The sequence below is a fragment of the Zophobas morio genome, unplaced genomic scaffold (assembly GCF_036711695.1).
Source record: "Zophobas morio isolate AGI-343-1 ecotype UQ-CSIRO unplaced genomic scaffold, CSIRO_AGI_Zmor_V1 ptg000002l, whole genome shotgun sequence".
Classification (NCBI taxonomy): domain Eukaryota; kingdom Metazoa; phylum Arthropoda; class Insecta; order Coleoptera; family Tenebrionidae; genus Zophobas; species Zophobas morio.
Genome location: NW_026972107.1, coordinates 22,582,236 through 22,606,143, shown reverse-complemented (window position 1 = coordinate 22,606,143; position 23,908 = coordinate 22,582,236). Strand labels below are relative to the sequence as shown.

The window sequence follows — 23,908 nt, the reverse complement described above, 5'->3', positions numbered from 1 at the left end:
TGAATTTGAGGAGGAAAATTTTAAAAAAGAAATTGCAGATGTAAGTTTATACCAGCTTAGTTATGAAGACGAATAGGAGGAAAATCAAAATTAAATTCGCAATATTTATTTGGATAAAACTACATCTGAGAGGACAAACTCAACTGTCAAGGATGTGAAAACTGCTCTCGGCTATGCCACGGAAAATGTTTTGAAGTTACTGTAAAAAAGAGAATGCCCAAAATGAATGAAGATCCTTATTTTATTTTTCATTTTAAATGTTTTATTTGTAGTAGAATTTACTTTGTATTTCAAATTTCCGTTTCATTTTACTTTGAAATATATATTTTATAAACTAATTGTTGGTACATTAATTTTTATTGAAGTCAGGAAGAACTGCAGTAACAGACCTCCAAAAAGTGACCACTGTCTGCGAATGTGTGACTCAGTTGTTGGTCTATTGTTATTTTCTGTTTTCTCAACTGAAAATCACTAAGTACTTGTATGTTGACATTAATAAATGATGTTATAGGTATATGCATTTTTGTCAGTTTTGCTTACTTTAACTTTTGTTATATATGATGATATTTTTATCATCATATATTAAATCAATATATTAAAGAAAACAGCAAACCTGTATTACAAAAATAAGGCAAAATAAGCAGAGGCTTAGGTACAAAAATGCATTTAATAATTTATGATATCAAAAACAAAGTTTTTTTTATTATTTAAGTTGTGTTCTTAATGGCGTTTGTCCTCAAGAAGTGTTTATTATTAGTGTAAAATTATTAATTATACTTAAATAAACAGAGTGAAATATAATACTGTTACGAAATAAACCCATACACCACCCCGTTACGACGCCTATGGACCATCGAGAGTTTTCTAGGATGTACGACAATGACGGGTGACTCATCGTTGATGATGCGGGCGACCGGCGTTCGAAAAGCCTGGAAGCGGAAGACGCGATGCGTATTCGAGAAAGACCGCGACTCCGAAATATGGGTTTAAATAGAGGCCACCTTCGATAACGATGGATTATTCAGCCAACTGAGTCAAGAGAAGTTGCGCCGGAATTATTTTATAATCGCTGTAATAGATAGTCGTGTAGATTCGAGTCAGAAAAAAATAAATTGTTGAGTTTAACCTACGCCGATTTTAATACCCGTTTAACGTAACAATACCAAGCTTTTTTATAACAAAATGCAAGTAGTTACACTTTCAAGTCTGAATCTAAAACAAAACAAAGTACAGTTTTGCAGTGGTTAAGTTTAATTACCTTATTTGATTTTTTAGCATGTGTTGACAGTAAACGAACAGACACTTGTTTACTTCAAGCTCTTTTGGCATACGAGAAGACTAAACTCTGATCAATTTAATTTGTCTATTTGACCACTAGGCTACTGTGGAATCGTTTCTTCATATTACATTGAGTTTAACCAGTAAAAAAGGTGAAATTTTACTAGGGTAGTGTTATTGTCACTTTTGATAGAAAACTAAAAAAAAATGGTTGAAGTTTATTTCGGCAGAACTTCCCTAGCACCTGAAGTACAGTCCAGGAAATCCCGCTTCTTTGAAAAATTTAAAAAGCGGACAGTGTATAATATATTTAAAGCAGATAATCAAGGAGAAAAATCCCCTCTCAGTAATAATAACATCGAGTGTTTACGTTTAGACTTCCAAAAAACGCAACGATTAGCACGGTCAGACACCAAACAACAGTGTCCACAACACAGATAATGCTAGTTAGCGCATCACCAGTGCAAGAGAAAAATCTGTGGCATAAACGACACCCCTGCAGCCCCTGCGCAGTGCGGGTGCAAATTGAAATCATCGTTAACTGTTTTTATCTAGACATCAGAGATTTGTCAACATGATTGCATTTTTGTTGGATAATCAAATGACAATGCTACGTTAAGCATAATTAAAATCACAAAACATGTCGACTCACAATATCTTTTTTTTATATGAGACTTTATTCAATAATTAAATTATTATTCTAATCTAACATTATGATTTTTAATACAGAATGTGTTTAAATTGTTATTTGAAGTTTAGTTACGTTTGTTTTTTCATGCCTTCACTTTCGTGTTACAGTGTATTTTGTTCTCAAAAAGTTGTAAGTTAAATTATTGGTAGGTGTACATGATGCTCAAATTTCTATTGTTGTTTTAGGGTAAATTTGTTAATGATAGTGGAAAGATCACGAAGAAGTTTTATTTCGTTCATTTTAAACCACCATCAGTCAAAGTTGACTTTCGGTGCTTCATTTTATCTCATTTGCACCTGTTACAAAATGTTGTTGGATGTTTAGCCTTTCCTTCAAATATGGGATAGATGTCTATTGGGTTTAGCAACAATGCCACAAAACCATTTTTCTCACAACTCCTCTGGATCGGTAGTTTCTGTTTTTTACCTTTTTGATAATTTTCCGTGGTATTTATATTTTTACTTCCTGAACGTATAAAGGAAGTATTGTAACATCAACATCCACACAGAAAAAAGTCGTGTAAATTTACAATTATTTTACTGTTGCTTTTTATGTATTTTTTTACTTAAATTTAGTAAATTTACGTAGGTTAGCAGCATTGTGCATAAAATAAGTAAACTTGTGTCACTATTTGTATTTTCACAAGTCAAATTGAAAAAACACAATACAGAATCGCAATTGTAAATGTATATTCACTTTATAAATGAATTATACTTTATAATACCGTAAATATACTAACATTTTTTACAATTACTTCCAACTTTGTAAAATAATCCAGTCTACCGGTGAAATCACATGCATACTGTGAATTGTTGATGCGCACGCAATCATTACTATAACGCTTGCAGGTTATAACAAGTTGGAGTGCATTAGTTGTGGTAATATATTTTGTACAAAATAGTGTATTTTGTTGTTAAAGGTAAGTACTTTACTATTCTGGTTTACTATTTTCCTCCAGTTACAAAAGTACACTTTCCAGGCGGATAATTACTTACTATAATTTGCCCATGTCATCTTTAATTGTTATGTTAATGCAATTTTTATCACAGGGTGATGATATGAATAATTTAAATGAAATTATCAAGGTGGCTGCGCCATGTGTAATTGAAAGAGGCAAGTATTTAAAACGTCTTTGTACCTATAACATTTTAATGTATTTTTGTATTTTTCTAGAGAGCGATCCACAAACAATTTATCACGTAGTTTTAGAACGACAAGTAGTGATTCCAAGTGTTGTCACTTTAAAAGATGCAGTATCTTGGGCGTTTGGATTATATTTTATAATGAATTTAGAATATCCAGACGAAGTATCAGCAGTTTTGGAAATGATGCAAAGATTTTTTTTGAAAATACATCCAGATCAAGGATCCAAATCAAAAAGAATAACACCAACAAAACGCAAAGTAATTGGCCTTATGAACAAATTAAATTAATGTAAAGTATATACAACATCAATGACTTTGTTTTGTGTTTATGATTTTATTACATGTTTATTATGTTTTTCACTATAAAATAAAAGGTTCACTTTGTCCGACATGGTTTCTTTGATTAAAACTAGTACTAAAAATAACAATAATTTGTGTAAATTTACATATCAATTCACGGAAATTTACATACCAATTCACGGAAATTTACATACCCATTCACGGAAATTTACATATTTTATTGTAAATTTACAATCGTCAAAATTACATTTTACTTGTAATTTTACATGTTCTTTTGTAATTTCGATTTACATTCAAAAAGTAAATATCACATTCAAACTTAAAAATACATTTCGTTGGAATATTACCCTTATTATCTCGGGTTACAAATTACCTGTGATTTTCACAGTAAATTTACAAGTAAACTTTTTTCTGTGCATCGGGTGTCTGGCTATTTTCTTCCCCTAGGGTATAAAAAATAGGTCTTTCGTTTCCGTCTGTCTGTCTGTTCGACGTCTGCCGTATATGTTCATTTTAATGAAATAATCTTCGGAATTATCGGACTGATTGTTATTAAATTTTCAAAGTATGTTAGGAATACTGTGTAGATGGCAAAACGCTGACCAAAATTTGCCTCATTATCTCCCCTCAAAATTTTTGATAGTAAGCAGGATTTAAAATTTATAAAATAACATAATCCCTATCTTTAGTTTATAAATTTGCTTGAGGCATCCAAATTTTCGAAAAAAATAGAAATTGTATGCCAACATTTTATACTAGCATAAGCTGATCATTTACAAGGTTATTTGTCAGCTCATTACTTAAATCTGCGACTTAGGATTTGTAACGCTATTTAGTAATTTATGCCTGGCTTTTTTTTTTCAAACAGTTATTCTTTTTGAGAACTGTTGTAACCACAAACATTTTGACATGTGACTATGGTTTATCTTACTTGGAAATAATGGATCCTCTAGGTAAAAATTTCTTACAAAATAAGTTTTGTGTGAGTCTTAAAAGTTTGCTGTTTCGAATATGTCACACAACTACCAAAAAGTGATTTTTTTCATATTTGATGTTGTTTTGAAATATGGATTCTTTAATGTTTTTTAACATATAAGACAAAAACTGTAGATTAAAACAATTTACGGAAAGGTAAAATGACATGTACCTAAATAATAGAAATAAATAAATAAAAAGGTTTATGTAATAATTAATTTTGTCATATGAGTATATCACAAAATATACACTTAATGAACTAGTTCGCTCTATAATCTGCAGACGGGAAAGCAGGAAGTATCTTCCACAACGTCATCATGTTTGATTTAGCTTACAAACGATAGATAATAATAAAGTAGAGTTTTGTCTTATTTAGTTACATATTATCCATCTGAGTTCTTATTGTAGCAAACGAGTGTTCGGATTTTTTTATTATTAAATTATTACTTCTTGACATCTAAATACAAAATCTCTTTATTGTAGAAAATATCATATTTTGTGCATTTTGATATATTATAATGTAATAATAATTTATTGTGGCTTCACTTAGTAGTTGTATTAAAATAATACTTCATATTCCTTCAGGTGAAGCCATTGTAATATTGAAATTATTTTGTTAAAAGTGGGTTTTTCCTAATGATGTTATTAATTCAAATGCGATGGTTCAGCAATTATTGACGTTCTAGTTTTTTTGAACCGAACTTCAATTTTTAATTGTGCAGGAATGTAAGTGATACACTAGACTAACAATGTAAAATTCTAATCGATGGAGCTCACTTAATGTAATTAAAATTTCAAATATTAACATGATTAATTACAATAATTAATATTTAAATCTTAGTGAACCATTAAAAGCAGACTAGTCTGATAGCATCATAAAACTCCATTTTATGAATTATAAAACCGAGATTTTAATAATTACCGGCGCATCCACCATTTTGTTACATTTGAATTTTTATTAATGGCAGCTCTTAGCAATTTAATTACGCATTTACGAACAACAACTTTCTTACATCTTATGTCTAGTTTTGCGCTCTTAATTTTAAGCAATTTCAGTACAGCTCTCGGTGTAGATACATTATCTAGTGTTGCTAAAAGCTTTACGGTTGGCAGCACTGCAGTAATACACTAATGCGTGGGTGGGGTAAGTGACACCTTGAGCTGTCGGCAACTGAATAGTTGATGGATGATCCACTGGAGATGCCAGAGACAACCCTTTATAGCTTTCTACATACACAAAACTCAGAAATAGTGTGTTAAAGAAAAACACGCTTATATTTTCTATCGATTAATTTAATACTAGAAAAGATAGTTTAAACAACTGGAACGTTTGAATCGTTTTCTTTGTATGTAAGAATTTCGTACGAACTGACGTCGATCTCCTCATTTTTATACGGAAAGTAGAGTTTGGCCCTTCCGATAGTCCCAGAACAAACTTTCCCGACAATTAATTCACCTTGATATTTGATGCGGCCGATGTTGAGGACTTTTCCCCATTCTATTCCACCTGGTACTAAGTGCTTGTTGATGGTTGTTATATGCAAAGTTGACGCTTGTCCAGGTACCCACTCAAAATTGTGTTTGTGGTGACTGCACAGAATCTGGATGGAAAAGATGCTTATTATAAATAATAATTTTTTGTTTTTTATTTTGATAAATATGAATACCTTATTTCCTACGCTTGTTACATGGATTCCTTCTTTAGACGTGGTAAGAGTCTTTTGACCGGGGTAGATAGTTCCAATTAAAATTCCATGATGTAGGACAAAAGCTTGACCTATGTATGTGGGATTACCTCTTAAGTCTTTGCCACCTTCTACCGCGTCCTCGGGAATTTGTCCAGTGTATTCTCTCCAGTAGTAATCTAGAAAAGAAATATTATTTGCATTATAGTTTTATTCGATTTTAATTTTTACCAGGAGTGGAATGAGTTTGGTTAAGGCAAATAATCAAAACTAAAAACAACAGAACTCTCGCCATCGTGGTGTGGCGTTTCTTTGACCACTAACAGTATGTCGAATTCATGACCTTTTTATATGATAACACGGTTAGAGTGATTCCGATAAAAGTTCATCATTGGAAATACCCACGCCTTGCATGAGTAAATACTTTAAATGCGACAATTACATATTTTTCTAATTAATATTTTGATGCTTTTATCTCATAATTTTTCTGGAAAGAAGTTCTTTTCATATTAGTTTTCAAAAGATGTACTATCTTTACAGAAAGAACAGCAGAATAAACAACACATTCGAAGATAAATTACAAAAAAAATCAGTGGCAGTCAAGATATTAACTTTTTTTTTTCATATTCAAAAAGTGAGTGGGTCTGCATAAACTGTATTTTTCTATCAAGTACTAATTTTACCGCTCCAAGATATAGATGTAATCATATTTTAAAGTACAGATCTAACTGTGTTTTCTTCCCAGTTGACTGAAATGGTTGATTTATCAAAAAACGTACACGATTTTTTAGTATGTTAAAACTTATAGTTAGGGTCCTTTATTAAATTTTTTAAAATCGTTTTTTTTCGGCCATTAAGAGAACAATATGCACAACGGGGAAAATATCTAAGTAACTGACGTACTGTATTAGTAAAAATAAATATTTCTTTAAATAGTTATTGTTGTTGGGAAATGTGATGCTTACCACACATGTAACGAAAGTATCTTGTCTAAATTTACTGATCAAGTAATCATAGATATCATATTTTTGATATATGTATTTATAGATAATAATATTTTAAATCTATTTAACTGAGTTATTTCACGTTTAATTTGATACAAACCTATAATGCCACCTAAAGATTATAATTCAATTTTTTGTGGAACGTATGTGATGAGAGACGATGATGTAAAATTTATTTTTCCAGTAGTAGCAATATAAACTTTAAAAGAAATATGAAAATTCGATTATTGTTGATAATGATCTAATATCTAGAGTGTTATATCATAATTCGTAACTATGAAAGGATCGTCCAAATGTTTCTAAATATTCAATTAAAATTTTCCTTACTTACTGCAGAAACTAAGTCATTGAGGAAAGTGCTTATTTTCCTTACTCACTAGGAAATTAGGTAATTCCCCCAGTGGTGGTGTGGAAAGTACTGCGATGGTAAAAATAACGCTTAAATTAACACCGTTTGTTTTGTAAGACATTACCCTGGTGTACATCGTCAGAGTAAATATTCTATAAAATATCCACCCTCATCTATATTTATTTTTAAGTTAAAAGCTTAAAGTGCATTTAAATTTTTATACGTTTCAGGTATATTTTTCTTGAAGTACAGAGCAATCAAGTCTATGGGACGACTAGCCACTTTCATGCTTTCTCGACGTTTCATGAGCCCTAATGTACGAAAAAAGTGGTCTCTCGTTTCTGTCTGTCTGTCTGACTGTCTGTCTGTCTGACAGAAATATTATGGGATGACGTCATCGCCAAAATTGACAATAGTAACTGTTTTTTAAATTATGGAATAACATACTTGTGGTTTATGTATCTATGTTGCGTTTTTATCTTAGACATCCAGATTTTGAAACATTGTGCATTTTAACTTTGAGACTGTTAATCCGAACCCTGTAAAATCTTGCAAGCGGTACTCGTCTATCCCTTCTCAAAAATGATGATATCAGCTCAAAGTTTTGCCAAATAATTCTTTTCTAAAACATATAAAATATTATGGTATATATATTTACTTGTTGTTTTATGAATGCATTCATATTTTTAAGAATTACTTATACCGGGTGAATTATTGAATGAGGCGATTTATTTTATTGATCAAATTAAGAACGACTCACCCCTTATTCTCAAAACTTTGATTACACAGTACTATTATTATTGGTATTACATTCCACCTATTGAAATTGACCTATGTGTTCTTGATAAAGTGCTGTCTTCGCAAAATTTTCTTATGGAAATACTCACTTGAAACATACGCATAGCATAACCATAGTTTAACAGTCCACACGTATTTCTATTTTATTTTTTTATTTTTATTTTATTGAGTTAGGTTTTCAACAGGCCGAGGTCCAGTTAGAGAAAACCTGGCGTGTACAAACACCCAGAGTTAGGGAGGGAATCAAACCCACGACCCACCCGAGTCTTCACGTACAGGGGTTATAACAAAAAAAAAAAAAAATTGAATTGGCGAATTTAAATTTTAGTAGTATAATTTTTCGAATAATCTGTATTTATTCGCCTGTATTTCAGAGGTGAGGCGAACAACTCTAGACCAATTTTTTTGTTTTTACTTTAATTTAACTAATGGCTAATTTCATGTTTTCTCAATGTTTCGTGGTCTCTAAAATGTGGAATAGTACTTTCTGTTTTCGTCTGCACTGTCATGTGTCTGTTGTCCACAGCTTGGTTATAGTTTATAGGGTGTCATGTGTTGATGAATTTATTAGATCGGTAATTTCTGAAACTACTAGATTGATTGTCGTGAAATTTTTACAAAATAAATATTGCATATATGGTAAAATGTTAACCAAAATTCGGAGCTTAAGTATTTTGCTAAATAAATCCTATTTAATAACAGGTATGTTTTTTTACCTGTAATTTATTAATGCCTATGTTTAATCTTAAAGACGACTTATTGGTACAGATGCATCAAAATATGCAGTAGTTCAATTTATTCATTCATAAGTTATGTAAGAAACTGGACTTGTTAATGTTAGTGATGGTGTATTAGGACCAAAGAAAGATTTTTTTAAAGTAAGTTACAGCTTCTTAGAATTATTTTTTGAGCTAACATTCATCAATGTAGCGACGATGTTTCGTATATTTTTCACGTCTGTGTTTTGTAACAAGCTCTTGTTTAAACTGCACAAGTGTTTAATCATATGGGAATTAATTCAGACGTTTCGTTTAAAATTAGCAAACTTTAACAGCTGAGATTGATTTTACAGCATTCTGGGAAATATTCCGAACTGTGCAACTTCGCGGATTTTATGAAGACAGGTACAACACAGGTCAAGTAGTTCTCGAACTGTTGCCCATGCTTTTCACCTGGGATGTGGTTGTAAAAAGCGACACGAAGGGAACTGGTTAAAACGCGGAACGATAAATAACATAGAGATACATTTCTTTATTTTCGTGCATAATTTGATAATTTTTTAACAGGCAATATTTTGTTAGAGATGGTGGCATTTGTTATCTGCTTTGTTTTAAGCGTCACTAGTGCCACACGAAGAATACAAAAGTTCCGCAGTCATACTTAATTTGCTTGGCACATTTTTTTCTTTCTGTATAGGTATTGAGAATTTGTTACACTTTGAAAAGTAATAAGATGTCTTGTAATTTTAGATACGACGTACACCACTCTGCCATCTCGCGGGTGCAAATCGACGTGCGTGCTGGAATGTTTTATTTATTCTCCCAGAAAATTTGAATAAAACCTCATGTATGCAGCATTTTAAATTTAAGTACAATATTGTCACTAAACAAAATTTCATAGTTCATAGGTAAGTATTTTTGACTTTATCTTAGAAGATCTTTTAAAAATAACGTAGAGTGGATCAACTTAACCTTGGTACTAAAGAGCGGATTTTAGGATAAAAAAGCCAAAATAGGCCCTATATAGGCGATAAAAACGGAGGATTTAGAACCGAAAAATGGCAAAATAGGCGCTTTAGACAAGTTTTAGGAAAAATGTATTTTTCGCAAGGTTTAGTTTTCCTTGAAATCTACATTTATTTTATTATTTTACATAATTAGCTATTCTGATCTTCGTTAAAATTTGTATAACAAATTAATAGATATTTTTGTAGATTTTCGGCCTTAAAATTTTTGCTTTTGTCTGTTAGGACATTTTTATACGTAGAGAAATATCTCTTAACATCACACGATGGAGAGAATATTTAAAATTAAAAATTTCAGTAGGTTTCATTTTTAAATCTTTTTCTTCATTTTCGCCTTGTAATACTTCGCTGACAAGTTTAAGCTCTTAGTACCCGGTATTTTCTGGTAAAGTATTTTGCAGCTTTTTAAATGCCATTTCACTTACTCTCGTGGAAGACCCTCAGTATCTGAGGAAGTTGTTGATGATTTGAGACGACTTGAGCATCCGCAAACATCTTTGACAAAATTTCTTCGGCATTGAATAATTACAGAACATTTTTGAAATCAAGAAGAGAGTGAACATGTGCCTTGAAAAAATGGTGAACATTTTCAACATTTACTGTGATTTTTAACTAAACTATTTTTTTTTCTTTTTATTGTAATGAATCAGTTTTATTTTTTAAAAGGATATGAAGCATTTAGGCAACCAGTTATACAGATCCGTGTGGTATTTGTCATGCGTCCTTGGGCATTTACTACAGTTCAAATCTGAGAGGCGGCACGTTTACATGACCTACTGCGACCCTATAATCATTTATAGAAACCCTGTACAACTTTCATGTATTTGCCTACAACCAAAATGAAAAGGTATTTGCCCTAGAGTCGGCTCTTTAGTCATAATAGTAATGCGAATGTTGCCGGTTTAATCCTCCCATAGGCCATTTTTCTTTTTATATTGCGACTGGTCTTAATTAAGTAGGTACTTAACGTTTTTTAACTGGATTGGTTCTGTCTAATAGCATGAAACGGATTTTAGAAATTATTGATAAGCTACAATGGTTTTAACCTGTATAGTAAATCAAACTGAGTAGATAAGTATTTTTCCTCATTTTTATGTGTTGGAAGTTGAAATCTTTAGGGTCGTAAGAAAAATAACTAAATAAATAAAAATAAATTACAATAAAGAATGGGAAAAATACTTGCGTTCGTATTAATCTTTCTAACAAGTGCAAAAATTGTAGAAATGTGTGACGAAAACACATAACTTTATCTTCCTAACAGAATGTATTAACTATATATTCAAAGAAAAACTGGTTATGTTATTTAAAAGTAAAATATTTTCATTATTTGTGTGTATGTTGCTTACATATTTTATTTCTTTGTTTTTTTGTCTAGCCCTGTCGACTTTTAGGATAAAAGGGTAAAATATTTATAATTTATTAATACTGTTTCATAGATATGTGTCTCCAATTTTGTAAAATATTTCTAAAACAAAATCTACAACTGGCTTACCAATTCATTACATCATTTTTATGTACGAAGCACGAGAGAGATAAATGGCATGTTTACGTATATTTCTTTGATTAGTAAAAAAAGTAAGCAGTTGCATACCATTTATCAGATACACTTTTTTAAGAAATCTAACTTGCACAAAATCAAACAACGTAGAATAACAAGAAAAAAGCATACATCAAATTTCTGTTAACAAAATACGAATACAAAGTTATACAAAATTATGAACGCCCAGCTTATAGAAGGCAAATTAAAAATGAACGCCGCATTAAATATTTAATGGCCCATTAAAACTTGATTCTAGAAGTTTGATTAAATTAATCTGATCACATTTATTTAATTATTTGAACGGAAAGCTAAATATGTGGTTGTTTTTAATTGCAAATTATTATCGTTTTATTAACTTGTGAGTATTATACGCTTATTCATCACAGTTTTGACGCACCACTGGTTAAACTTAAACGATGTCAAATGAAATGTAGAAAATGCTTGTTTAAAGCATGTAACAGCGGCAATTTCTGTATTGCATATGTCGATATCTACAACTGTGAGCCCCCTGTCACTAAGATCGTCCTGTTATTGATGGTTTCCCCATAAAGCTCGCGCTCGGACCGTCCGTTGGATATAAAAACTTTTTAAAATAATGCGACTGGTGTCTGGAAAAATGGCAGGCATTATCTTTAGCTCGGCAGGGGATTACGCTTCATCCGAGCATTTCGCCCTACCTTGAAAAAATATTCCTTATTGCTAAAACTACAATTCCATTTAAATATATCAATTCCAGTTGCTGAAATGCTCTATTTCGCTAAATTAAGACGGTTACTTATCGACAGTCGAGTGAATTAGCACAACTCTCCCTCCTCTCTAACACGCAACAATACATAAACATGCAATTTAGCAATATAAGCTTCTGACGTCAAAATCCTTCATTAAATCATCAAAAAACGGGTGATAAAACGCCCACTTTGGTCAAGACAGTTGCATATTACACGGCCGGTAGGGGATAATAGGTGGTGTTTGGCTTTTTCGAGGGGTTTTGGAAGATTGGTCATGAGGTTAGTTAGTGACATGCCTTTTAATTTAGAGACTTTAGTCACAGTTGATGGCAATAAAACGTTCCGATAATAGTTTCTCGTGGCGCTAACGTGCTTCCATTAAAATTTATTTCTGTAATTTATTTATATCAGTCGATGTGGCATATGGTCTATTGGGAAATTTATGGGTGCCGACCTACGGGTTTTTAACGGTTCATTTAATTAATTAGTCTAAACCAACAAGACTGTTGAAGTTAACCACGCTTGCCGCGCGATAATTCGATAAGTAAATAATTAGTATATCAAATGGATGTTCAGACCCCACAGAGACTATTTCATGGTACAATATTTATGCCTAATCATAAAAAATTTAAAACAAAAGTTGGAGAGTATAATTGTTACGGAAATAGCAAAGTTAAGAAAAATAATTCATTATAAGTAAGATAATTAAACTTCTAATTAAATTACAATTATGCGATGCAACTGGCCGTTAGTTAGCTTCGAAAAGGTTGTGAATCTGTGGATATCTGTTAAACTAGTCAAGCTATTCTTATGTTGTTTGTAAGATTTCTTTGGAGGATAATCGCAAAAAAGCAAATTTTGTTTTTCAAGATCTGGTGATATTTAAAGTTGTTATATTTAGAATAATATTGTAATAAATAAAGTTCATTTGATGATAGTCTTCTAGCGTGTACAATATGAAAAATTAATTTCGTTTCGTTTCTCTGTTTTCTGTTTTGTCTATATTTTATCATTTGTTGGAGATTTTATAAGACAAGTAATTTCTGAAACTACTGGACAGATTTTGTCAGATTTTAGATGAACTTTAATAGTGTCGTATAGGTGGTAAATGTTAATTTATCTTCATATCTTCAGCAAAAATGTGGTGTCGTGGCAAATCTTCATACGGTGAGAATATTTAAACTGGTTAGTTCTGGATTTTTAAAAATATGGCTAGCATACACAATTTTTTTATAGGTTTGAAGCCCAATCATGTTACTATACTTTCAAAGTCTCTTCAGTACTTTCGCAACCTATATGTTTCTCAGTGTTGAATCCATTTTTGTACGTTTTAGAAATTTTAAAATGATGTGAATCACATAATCTTTTAAAATATTTAAATCTTTATTGATTCTTGAATGTAAGCTAAGGAAGTGTTGTAACAGGGTCCATCCAACGAATGGAGTATGCTACAAGTTTCCTCAGCGTTTCATGACCGCGCGGATACAAAAATTATGTTTTGTGTTTCCGTATGTCTGTTATCAGTGTCGAATTTTATTGAACAGATAATCTTTGAAATGACCGTAATACAAGTACTTGTGTACTTGTGGTTTACAATTTTGCCTTGAAGCTTTCCCTGGAACATCCAAATTTTTGCAAAAAAAAAATCGATAATAATAGAGCTCTGCGTTTTATAATAACAATAGTAATAGACTTTTGGGGATGGGATGAGATTAGAGAATAATAGCAGGTTAATTTGTATGCTGTAATTCTAGAATCTCGAAAGTTGTTTTCTTAATCTAATCAATGCATATCATTACTTGGTCTTAATACCCGTAATGATAGAAATTTTGCCTGAATGCCGGTCATTTCCGGGTCAGTGGTGGGTCTTAACAATAATCATTTTGCTTATAGTGGGCGATCTCGGACTTGTAATGCGAAGGTCGGACATGTTCTCATGAGCCTTTTTTTCTTACACTGTTAGGTACTGCAATTATCTATATTTTTAATGTATCCCAAATAAAATTTCGCAAAATCAAATTTTAGGTATAATTTTTTGAAGAAGGGAGATTTGTAGGATTGTACTTTAAAAATTTTTCTATCTACAGTTTCTATGGTTGTTTCAATAAAGACGTAAAAGTTCACATTTTTTGCACCAATGGAGCTTGGATAAGCATTGTCTTCTAAGATGGAAATATGTATTTCTGCTTATGTCTGCAATTCTCCTGACAATAACACAGACATTAAGTTTGCATCTCAGCATAAATATAATGAAAAAGGGAAAATAATTTGAGAACTTTGTTGCTGCCGCTTTATTGTGGAATGATCAACTGATGTCAGTAGAAGCAGGAAAATACCTTAAAACGTGAGCTTTCGCATAGATTGTGGTTATAAATAAAAAAATATATTAATGATTTGTCAAATATTAAGAGTTTTCAATTTTTCGATAATAAGTTGATTTTTCTTAATTTTTGCAAAGTAACGGTTTACCAACCAAGTTTTATTCATTTCAAATATAATCTTATATTTTAGAATTCTTTTTTAGAAAATATTTACTTATGTGTAGCCTAAATTTTTGATGAAATTCTTTTTAACGTCCAACAATAAATAGGTCCCGGTAGATTTATATCGTAAAAGTACTAGTATGCATTAAAACGTAAGACCTTTGTTAATTTTGAAAAACATGCAGGGCAAAATTTCAGTTTTTATTATTTCAACTCAAACCTCTTAACTTGAAAGCACACATAATTAAATCTAAACCAAAATTTATTGTAGCTTTTTGTGAAATTTTATGTTATACAACTGACCAAGATTTGATTTAATTGGTTACTATTTATATTTTGAAGCTGTGACAAAGAAAACATGCTTCGAATTAGTTATTTGAAAAGAACCAAACTTCACACATTGAAGTGTATGTATTAAGAAGTGAAGGTTAATTTATTTTTCAGGCTAATCAATACTTGAGAATCTTGAGATACAGACATGTCATCGTGCAGAGGGTGATTAAGAGCATTACTGCATTATTTTAATGGCGAAAAATAATGAAATAATGTTAATGGTCAAAATATAGCTCTCAGAAAATCTTAAAATTTTGTGAATGACCAAAATTACTTTTCGCCCTGGTTAATTATACAATTCTACTGCAACCCCCAGGTCTTCCGATTTAAATTTTTCTTCCCGACCGTAAGCTAAGGAAGTATAGTAATCGAGTCCATGGGACGAATTCCTACTTTCATATTTTCTCGACGTTTCATGACCCCTACAGAACGAAAAAAGTGATTTTCCGTTTCCATCTGTCTGTAATTTCCGAAAATACTGGACCGATTGTTGTCAAATTGTGTATGTATAATAGGAATATTATGTAGATGGTCAAACGCTAACTAAAATTTGGCCAATCATGCTCACCAACAATTTGATGACGTAATCTCAAAGAATTCTAGTTTAAAATTATTTAAATGTTCCATTGCTCATATTTTGTTTAGCGAGTCTGTCCACTTTTAAGCAGTAGTGCTTTTTTTAAAGTATCTTAGCATCTTTTTTTATAAAATTAATGATGGTGGGAAGTAGTATTGACAATGTAGGGAATTTAAAAATTTTATTCCTTCTCTATTTTTGATCAATGATCATAGTTTCGCCAGAACTTTTTTACTTATATTTTGCCGTGCCATTTAAATTATGCACTAGTGCTCTAAATCACCATGTATATTCTGAAGTCCATAAGTTAATCTCGTAAATGTTCAGCGCGGCGGTTTAATACATATTGTGTCTCATATCCTAAATCATTTGGAGTCACAATAACAGATAACCACTAATAAGTTTTTAAATTGTTCTAACTTGAAAATCATAGATAAGAAAATTCTACGGTTTTCATTGTTGTTATCAGTATCGTTCCTATTATTTTTATTAAATATATAGTGCAAATTTTGACTTACTGCACTTTTAATTAACATTTTTAAGATACACATCATTTAATTTGATTTAATCTGGTACACACAATATTATAGACGATGACTATGAAAAAATCCGATTACCTGTCAAACAATTAAATGCTCAGCTGCCCTCCATTTACCATTTTACTACGTGAATGTGTTTTAATTTTCCTATCCTACAATATTTTCACCATAGAGTTAGGTGGTCACTGATTGAAATGAGGGAAAGGACATATTTTTATTTGCTTAGCTTTAACTAAGAGAAATATGGTATAAGATTACCTCAATTAATATTATTTCTTGAAATTTCATAATTCGTAGAATAGGAAATATCGTTTTCTCCTGTTCGTCTGTCGTCTGTCTGGTATCGCTTTTATTAGAGTAATTAAAAAGTCGTCAGTTCGTTCTTTGAAAAAAATCCATTCTGAGAAAATTTTTTTTAGAATTCCTTACATATACATATAATCCCTCATTACATAAGAATTGATGAATACTTAAATGACCAAAATTTTAAAGTTTGATTTACAAGTATGAAATAAAGTAAGTTTTTTAACGGTATGGAAATATTTTACATGCTCTAACCCATTTTAATTTACCGTTGCATATTTGACAACACTCATTTAAGTAAAACAATTTTGTCCTTAACATTCGTTAATAACATTTTACTGGGATATTTACCAGCTCCTTTTCTGTTTTATAATTTTCTGTTTTAAATTTTTAATTAGCTAATAGTGGCAAGGATAACGATCACAGTTGATACATAATGCATTCAATCATTTGAATGATAAGATAAAATTTTCTTACGGCATTGTATCTGCTAATAATTATTGCTTGCTGCTAAATTATTGATGGCTGTTAATTATTACGCAACAAATTAAAAATTAATTTTTATTTTTAATTTGTGTAAGATATTCGCTGTATATTTACATACATATTTCGACGAACTAAAAACTTTTCCATCCGCCTGTGGTGACTTATTATGGCCAATTTCATTATCTTCTCTTCTATCTAGCACGATTTTGTATTCTTGTAGCTACTTTGTGGAACCATTTAGTTGTTAAATGTAAGACATTAAGTTGGCAGTTAGCCTCGTCCTTCCTTAATTTTGCAAGTTGTGAGACTCCCATCATAAATATGTATGGGCCTTGAAACAAGGCATGTGTCGGTTCTAAACAGCCAGGCAAATTTAGTTGCAGTGTCGGTAGCATCTGCTCGTTTATCTGGAAACCGTCTTGAAAAATTACTCCATTTCGTCCGGTGAGATTGCAATCTGTGGCGCCATCACATTATGCTGACTGACTCTTCTAAAGCTTTTGGTGTTCTACAATTCGCCCGGTCTCACTTTCGGCGACGTGCCCGTAAAAATCGGTCAGGTGTTCGACCCTAGCTAACACTGGTCAACACAGAAGCTGCAACAAAAATCGATCAGTCTTAAAATTTTTTAAAAGTTATATGTACCTAATTGATTTTTGAGATCTCTTGTTTCTAACAATGAGCATTTAGGTTTGGGCTCTTTTTAGAATAAATCGTCTTTGTAGTATTTTATCAAGTTTTAGCCATAACTGACAATACAAATTACTTTAATTTTAACTGACTTTGGTGTGGATTAATTCCAATAAATTACACGTGTTTAACAATAATTAGATACCCATATCGATCAAGTTTTTTCGGAAGTGACAGCAGACTTTCTTCTCAAGTACCTACAATTGTATATTTAGCTGATATTTTCACTGTAATTAAAGAATAATATGGAAATGTTAAAGAGAGAGAATTTTATTATAATATAAATATATAAATATCAAATTAAACAGTATTTAATGATAAATGTTGATCAATCAAATGTTCAATAAATCTTCATCGGGATCTAACCATAACTGTGGCGTATACATAACTGTTTGAATATTTTGTCTTAAATATATACTTTTATTAAACGTTGACTTTCTTTTTGATTCGATTTTTATAATGTACCTACACGTTCGTGAAAGGTACAGAATGAAATTTTTTTTTGAACAAAGACATACCTACAAAGAAGTCAAGTGTTTATCGTTATATAATGTTCTGACAACGATTTATTATTCTTAAATGTCTGATGCAGATTTATGCATTTAGTCTTTGAAATTTCCAGGTCTTGCGCCATCTGATTTTCTTTTATAGTCTTATTTAAAAAAATGGGTGTCTTCTGTCCATTTTTCAAACATTAAAGATGTAGTAGTAATTTTATACAATTTATTATACTGTACATTTTCTTCCTATATTAAAAGCTTTTAAAGATTTTTCGACTTACCTAATCTAACCTAACTAAATGAAAGTCAGATGGCAATAGCATTTTCGATGAACGATCTCTGAAGGTACAGTTTTCTGTTATAAGTTTTGGTTGTTTCTACCTAGTCGAAAGAAAAACATCAGGACAAACAGTATATACAGTTTTAATAGAATTCACCAGTATAAGAATATTCAAATTAAGAACTCAACATTTTAGAACTTCATTGTACATAAACTAGCCTTGAAACGCGGCATTACTGTCGTTCAGGACGATGTAAAGATGTGCACAGCAACGAATAGCAATTTAAAAAAAATGTGTTTCTTGATAAACAGTGTTTTTTTTTAATAAACGAACTACAAATTTTGTATAAATAAATAAAAAAAATATTTGTAAGTTAAGTGCGCTTTTAATAATTCGTAACTACGAGTACGTTATACCACTGACGGCCTTGTTTCTAAAGATATTTCTCAGTCATTCATTCCTCTTTTAATTTTCTTTATACGCAAAAATAATTGTGATCAGTTATACATCGCATCCTGCAGTTTTTATAATTAGAAGCCCGAATTCAATCCTAATTTACGTTTCCGATAAAATAGTTTAAATTTTGTTGCTCAGTGTAATCGCGATGGACGTTTTGAGAGATATCGCTGGAGTAATTAGACGGTGATAATGGTTTTTCATGGAATATGCACGTTTGTCTTACTGAGGCTTTGTCGAATTCCTTCGGGGACAGAACGGGCTCCATTCCGTGGATGACTTGACGGATGGTTGACAGCTGACATGAGCGCTACCTTTTAGAGAAACAAAGAAAGGTAACGGCGAAGGAAGATAGAGGATTATTATGCTAAATCCCTATACATAAGTCGGATGCTTGATTTGAATGCAGGATGAACGGCGGAAAAATGTTTTTTTGCTACAGCCCGTTTATTTGAAATCTCTAGCTTAGATGGTAAACCATTAGAACGAATTGTTGCCAGCTAAAGCAATAAGTTTTCTTGTATTTAAATGCATTTATTTTTAGCTTCTTTGTCAGTTAATTAACATCAGTCGCAATAAAGTAGTATGTGGAAACTAATAGCGTGAAACTTAGGTAGAAACACACAAATTTTTATTTAACACGGACGACACGTCAAAGTTATTCAGGTTTTTTTTAATAGTATTTGATGACTTGTTAATATAAATCTGATTTTATATTTAAGATAATCTGGAAAAATAAATGGAAAAAGTACATTACATTTAACCAGCCGCTATTTAATAGATGCATATTTTATATTTTTACCAGCGGCAATAATATAATTAATTGGAAAATATATATACCATAACAATACCGCCGATTAGATTCAACAAAATCAAATAGTTAATTTTAAACATGACTGGTCATAACTATATGTTCATGGTTTATTCACCAAAATATCCAGACAGGATGAAACGCACGTATAGTTGTGTGTGTTTCTTTTTTAAAACACTTCGAAGTGCTAAAGTTTTTTTTTCTTGGGTAGTTTATGATCATTTTATTTGCACATTTCACAGTATCAACTATCTGTGTCACTTGTTAGTTTCAACATAGGTTTTAGAAGACTAAAGTACGTCATTATTTAGATCTACTTTTTTGTCAAAGTATGTCTGTGACAAATACAGTGGTATCCAGAAAAAAAATAAGAATTAGGAGTATTATTATTACTTTTTTACAAGGTTTACGTTTTAAGAGTCTGTAACAAAAAATACAATATGCCGCAGTTTCAAGGCGGGGTTACCGCTATTGGAGTTTATGTACACAATAACACAAATAAAACTACTGCTTGGTTATTTAAAAAACAATCCAGGCTCAATAAGGGTTTTGGTGCCATTGTTTTTAATTTTTAATCCGAGAAATACAGAGTATTCAAATATATAATAATGGCAAATGCTCTGCTGTGGTTCACCTCGTATTTTAACCAGTGGTTGGCGGAGTACCTCACGGGGAATACTGGGACCAGTACTATTTAGTATTTTTATCAATATGATTATTATTCTTATTTGATGATAATTAAATAAAGACTTGAGTATTCTCACATTTTCCAAAAAATGAGGTTCTTAAATAGATCGCAGGCTATGAGTATAATTCGACAAATCCAGCTTATTAAGAAAATTATAAAATTTGATTTTGCAATTTTCGTTTTGTGGTAGCCTCTGTAAAGCAAAAACGAGCGGCATAAATAACATCTTGGCAGCCCTTGCGCCGCACGAAAAATGTAAAATATATTCAAAGCACATAGCTAATGGGATAAAATGTCTTTCAGCAGGTAATAGCAATTTGAAGTTCAAATGTTCATTTATATTTATACATCGAAAGAATGTCACGTAGAAATTAGTTTGATTTCAATGAGTTTGTCTTCTTAAAACAGCGGCTGACTAATTAATTATTATTATTAATTAAACCACAATCGAACAAAATGTTCCAAATGTTATCATTCTTATTATATCATTATATAAAGATGTGTGATTCTGACATTTTCTAAAGAATGAGTTGACTCGTTCTTAATTTGACCAATAAAAAAATTTGTGATGACGGCGTCATCAATATGAATAATACTAGTCACAGTAAAAAAGAAACGTAGTCACAGCGCATTACCAATGCAAGAAAAAAAAAGGGCGAATTTCGGCATTGAACTCACAAATTTTAACATTTAGCGAAAGAACTAAAATCGGATTCGTATGTTACAAATCCATCAAATTTGAGGCTAGAAATGATCGGGTTAATTTTTCACATTCTGGCGATTGTAGATTCAAGAAATTTGTTAAAAAACTTCAGAAACGTGCCTTTTCAAGTGTTTTCTTGTGGTGTCAAACCTAGTAGACACTATACAGGCCTGAAAATACCAAGCAAACCATCAAATTTTAGCTAGAAATCATATTTTGGTCGAATTTTATGAGTTTTGAAGTATAGGAGTATTTCGACCTGTTTTGACGATTTAAGAGTATATTTTTGTTTAACATTTAAATCATTTTAAAATACAATTCTTCGAAATGACTTCATAAAATTGTAGGTGGGGATGATTACCCAAATTTTGGTTATCGTTTAACTACATGATATTTCTAATATACATATAAAATTTGACAACAATCGTTACAGCAGTTTCGGAGAATATGTGTCTAATATAAACGGATTATTTTGAAATGACGTCATCAAATTGTTGGTGGGGATGATCAGCAAAATTTTGGTTAGTTTTTAACCACCTCCGTTATACTTCTAATGTATGTACAAAATTTGACAACCATTGGTCCAGCAGTTTCGGGATTACATAATAATGGGTATACCCAGACACACAGACGGAAACGCGAGACTACTTTTCTCATATTGTAGGGGTCATGAAACGTCGAGAAAATATAAATGAGAATATTTTCTTTTTGAATGATAACGTTAACAAACAAAACGTAAAGTACTGGTCAGATCAAAAAAAATCCTCATTGATCCTTTAATTGTGGAAATTGTAAATCATCCAACGGAATTTGATAATGAGAATGTTTTTCAAAACGCCGGCGCACCCTCGTATTATGCTAGACCAGTTCGAGAATTTCTAAATAACCAATATAACGACAAATGGTAGGCCGTGGTGGTCCTATTGAATGGCTTGCTCGTTCGTCGGATTTAACACCAATGGATTTTTTTTGTAGGGTTACATAAAATCTAAAGTGCATGCGACACCACCCACACATTGGAAGATTTGCGTCAAAGAAGAGTAGATGTTTGTGCTAATATTGATGCAGCTTGTGTTGCATAAATATTTGTTACTTTGTTTTGAATCGACGTTTTTTTAAACTTAAATATCATATGTAGAATAACATAACCTGTCAAAAGAGGGGGCACTCGACCTACTTGTCCATACGTTTTAAATTTTAAAGCTGTAGCTACAGCGGTTCCAAAATCACAAGGGAGGCCAGACTTTACGGACACAGTGTATGTATTTAGTACTGTTGGCTATAATATTTATTTATTAATTTAAGTATGTGTCATATGCAAATGCATCCTTTTTGTCTTTTGATTAAATAAACCCATATCTTCACCTATATATGGTGCAGTAACACGAAGAAGAAGCAGCTATGCAGAGCAACAATTAGGACTTCATCAGCTAAAATGCTGCAAGAAGCAAATCCAACTTCACCTATAAATTAAAAGATAAAAAAACCAATTGTTATAATTAATAATAAACAACCAGACTGTAGGACGACCATTAAGAAAATTTTTACTAGATATATTATAGCTAATGGGTTCACAACAAGAACGCAATCATGTTTTCTAAAATTTCTTTGTTCTTGTTTCATTCGGACTTCCAATTTCAATCGTTCAAAAGTTACCACAGGGAAGAAGCTACTCTCCGCAGGATTTGGCAACGTATTTTTAAAATCAATCTGCAAATGTTCGGTGTGGAAATAATTGGTACACGGCTTATAGGGTTGTAGTTAGGCTTGTCTTGATTATTATTAGGACAACCACCTCTCGCAGACCGGGGATTTTATAAGGTGAGATTAACAAAAAACATGGACTTTAAGTTGGCGTTTGACGAGTAAGTTGTTTTTGTGAATCCCCGCTGTGCGTAGTGGACGACGAGGAAAATAGCTTATTCGTTGAATCCCAACTTGAGTTGATCACATTTTACATCATGGTGTTCTTTTTCACTTTAGTGTAGTGAGATGATTCCTGCGTGCTTCGTTTGGTGGGGAGTTATAGGGATGGATTATTATGTCGAATTTAAATAATAGTTTTGAATAAATTTGCTTTAATTATGTTAATTGGCTAGCCCAAAGATCTGTGTATTTACAACGATCTTTTAAAACAGCTTTAAAGCTGCAGTTCAAACTTAATCACTTCACTTTTTGCATCGAGTTTAGAAGTCGAAACTACTTTTTTCTTTTAATTTAATGTCTCTTCTGGGACAATGTTGTAACCCTAAAATAATTTTAGATTTTTCAGTTTCTAAGTAATATTTTGAGAAATTCCAATAAAGCAAAAATTGCGGCAGTTCTCAAAGTATTGGAGCTACCTTTTCGATACTGTTTTACACGTTGTTAGGAAGCTGTTCCTATATTTTGTTTGTACATTTTTCTGAGAGCTTGTATTTTACACTAAAACTAGAGACTGAAACCTCCACCGGTCTAAGTAAATTTGTTAATGTATGCATTTTATTATTAATTTTGAATTGTTCATGATAAAAAATATATCTACTAGGATGTTGCCTGACTGACTATTTCCACAAAATATGCTTGTGTTCTGTACTTATTCTGACACTTACATTGGCTTCCCACTCTTATTGAGCACTTGGAAATCCATCGAATTATGTCAAATTTATATTGTACAACTGAGAAAAAATCCAGTCTCCAAATTCGTATTTAAATATATTTGGACAGTATTGAACGCTGTCATTTAAATAATCTTGATGGCAACCATTTCCTCCTTAATCATCAGACTTTAGCCTGCTACTTCGTTCATTCATTCGCTAGCAACACTACGAAATATTATTTC

At 31.5% G+C, this 23,908-nt stretch overlaps 1 protein-coding gene and 1 long non-coding RNA gene across 2 annotated transcripts in view; one reads left to right on the top strand and one right to left on the bottom strand.

Moving 5' to 3' along the window:
* The window catches only part of LOC135130655 (uncharacterized), a 114,992-nt gene that overhangs the window by 38,696 nt on the left and 52,388 nt on the right, over nucleotides 1-23,908 (top strand). The window lies entirely within an intron of this gene.
* Nucleotides 5,662-6,415, bottom strand: LOC135122557 (uncharacterized). The gene is made up of 3 exons (XM_064046818.1): nucleotides 6,306-6,415; nucleotides 6,057-6,253; nucleotides 5,662-5,990 (listed from the first exon to the last, which is right to left on the bottom strand). The coding sequence occupies exons 1-3, from the start codon at nucleotides 6,367-6,369 to the stop codon at nucleotides 5,703-5,705; spliced, it is 549 nt and encodes a 182-aa protein (XP_063902888.1). The 5' UTR covers nucleotides 6,370-6,415; the 3' UTR covers nucleotides 5,662-5,702.

Excerpts from the sequence above, each read along its gene's own strand:
- LOC135122557 (XM_064046818.1), bottom strand. The coding sequence starts at position 6,369 with ATGGCGAGAGTTCTGTTGTTTTTAGTTTTGATTATTTGCCTTAACCAA. Across the intron at positions 6,254-6,305 it reads CCAAACTCATTCCACTCCTG|ATTACTACTGGAGAGAATAC; the intron begins GTAAAAATTAAA and ends TTTCTTTTCTAG. Across the intron at positions 5,991-6,056 it reads TAACAAGCGTAGGAAATAAG|ATTCTGTGCAGTCACCACAA; the intron begins GTATTCATATTT and ends TTTTCCATCCAG.